The following is a 1,849-nucleotide window of genomic DNA, read 5'->3' as shown; positions in this document are numbered from 1 at the left end:
AAGACATCGGGAAAATCTCGTCACGTCTGGTTTTGTGATTCTAGTAACCAGAATTTTGAAACTATTTTGTATTTCGCGTGTCGCCGGCTGCCAAGTCGCATGCAAGAGTGAATTTAAGCACGACCACGTGAACTTTTGCGTCATAACTGGCACAGATCCAATCGGATTATATTCATATTTATAAAGCACATACGTTTTGTTCGCACAATGCATTGTACGAAGACGTGCCATTACTGACGACATCAAAATAAGAGGTCGATTAATGAAAAATAATATTGAAATCGCATTTACGCACGTATAAACTTTAATTCAATTTCGGTGTAAGAAATTATATTAATTGATATATTTTAGCATAGGATACAATGAAATTCTCGATTTAGAGTAAAATCCAGCTTTGTGTAGTCAGTGTATCAAAAATTCTTCCAGGAAATCTTCAAAGAGTCGATTGGACTTCGACTGGAACCGCCATCCTTCTTCTTCGTTTGCAGTTTGCGATGTTGGGCAGATTGTTCAGATTATTTTTGCACTTCTTCGACCATCCGTCCCATGCTTGAAATCCATTCTGATTGAAGATCTTCATCCCGCACGCGATGTCGTCCTGTATGTCGTCATTAAGAAAGTCCTCGCAACGATTATTACAGATGCCACCTTTACGTCCTCTCGTGCACCATTTGGCGCTGCTGATCTGGAGGATACCGAAGGAATAGCTGGATGCTGTCTTTGGACCAGTCATTAGCGTCGTATTCATCCCACTTTCGCTTTTCATCAGGCAGATCCAATTGCTGAAGAAGCTCCTACTAATTTTTGCTCGTTGCAGATCCTTCACCACCTCACAATTTGTGCATATCTTTCCCTCCGCCGGCGAACGGACAGCCGCGACCGTCAAAATGAATATGATCACCCACAATTCTCTCATCCTGCAACAATTATTCGCAGCCAATGCTGCGTCGTAGCGATTAATACAAACAGCACTTTTTCTCGAATCACCGATTGAACAATTGCTCGAATTTTTGAAACTATAGAATTATTCCTTTACTTCTTGATGTTACTCTTTGACAAACTTAGAGACTTAAACTTGATATTCCGCGAGCCTTCAGACAGAGATTTTCGCTCGAAAATATTACGCAACAAGAAAATATTCTTCGCTATCTAACACTTTACGTAATTCCCGAGTTTGTCGTGAACTTACAAATAGTTCCGATATCACCATATAATCAAATGCGTCCAAGTTATTTTAAATGCTTCTAATTATTCGAAATTAGTCGAAATGACTTTTTCGAATAATTTCGCGTCTCGTCGTTCGACAAAGTTGATGACCTCGCGTGTTTTGAAGAACGTAACGCGGCACTAAGTATTGAACTGACGATCGCATTGAGAATTCGCGCGGAAATTAGTCTTATAAATGCGCTGTCTACTGCGAACGATTGCAGGCGACCTTGAGCTTGAGCGATACGTTATTATCTACCAACGTCGTAACAAAGGCCGAGGCAAGCCTGTTTTTCCACCTTCGCGCTTAGATTTGCATTTAATAGTAATAACGTACAATTACAAAGATATCTATATGAGCTATGAAAACTATATCTCTATTTGTGCATCTCAATTAAATTTTTCAGTAAAAAATAATTTTCTATTAATATTATTATAATTAAGAAAGAAAGACTATTTTTTTTAACAATTTATAGAGCCTTCGAGAAAACATTTTCAGCCATCACTGAACCGTCGCGTCACCAATACGTAAAAAAAGAATTCTTTCTAGCACATGTCAACAGTTTTGCCTATGTACAGGAGCCGCGATGCTACCAAGTAGCTTAGAGTTTAATGCTTTCTTCAGTACCTTTCTTTTCCATGT

The 1,849-nt window shown here is 38.9% G+C and overlaps 1 protein-coding gene across 2 annotated transcripts; it reads right to left on the bottom strand.

Annotated features, from left to right (window-relative positions):
* Positions 1 to 286: 286 nt before the first annotated feature.
* On the bottom strand, positions 287 to 1,402 carry LOC145946550 (lysozyme). 2 transcript variants are annotated; one of them, XM_083056218.1, is made up of 2 exons: positions 1,190 to 1,402; positions 287 to 942 (listed from the first exon to the last, which is right to left on the bottom strand). In XM_083056218.1, exon 2 carries the CDS (start codon positions 914 to 916, stop codon positions 434 to 436), a length of 483 nt encoding a protein of 160 aa, XP_082912344.1. In that variant the 5' UTR covers positions 917 to 942; positions 1,190 to 1,402; the 3' UTR covers positions 287 to 433. The 2 variants fall into 2 exon arrangements, with proteins under 2 accessions (XP_082912344.1, XP_082912345.1); XM_083056219.1 differs by having other exon boundaries at positions 287 to 917.
* Between the last annotated feature and the right edge of the window lie 447 nt (positions 1,403 to 1,849).

The sequence above is a fragment of the Prenolepis imparis genome, unplaced genomic scaffold, assembly GCF_030444845.1.
Source record: "Prenolepis imparis isolate NDT839.2.m4 unplaced genomic scaffold, iyPreImpa1.0 SCAF_17, whole genome shotgun sequence".
NCBI lineage: Eukaryota > Metazoa > Arthropoda > Insecta > Hymenoptera > Formicidae > Prenolepis > Prenolepis imparis.
The sequence above is the reverse complement of the archived record's forward strand: the minus strand, read 5'-3'. Positions and strand labels throughout refer to the sequence as shown.

Excerpts from the sequence above, each read along its gene's own strand:
- LOC145946550 (XM_083056218.1), bottom strand. The coding sequence starts at position 916 with ATGAGAGAATTGTGGGTGATCATATTCATTTTGACGGTCGCGGCTGTC.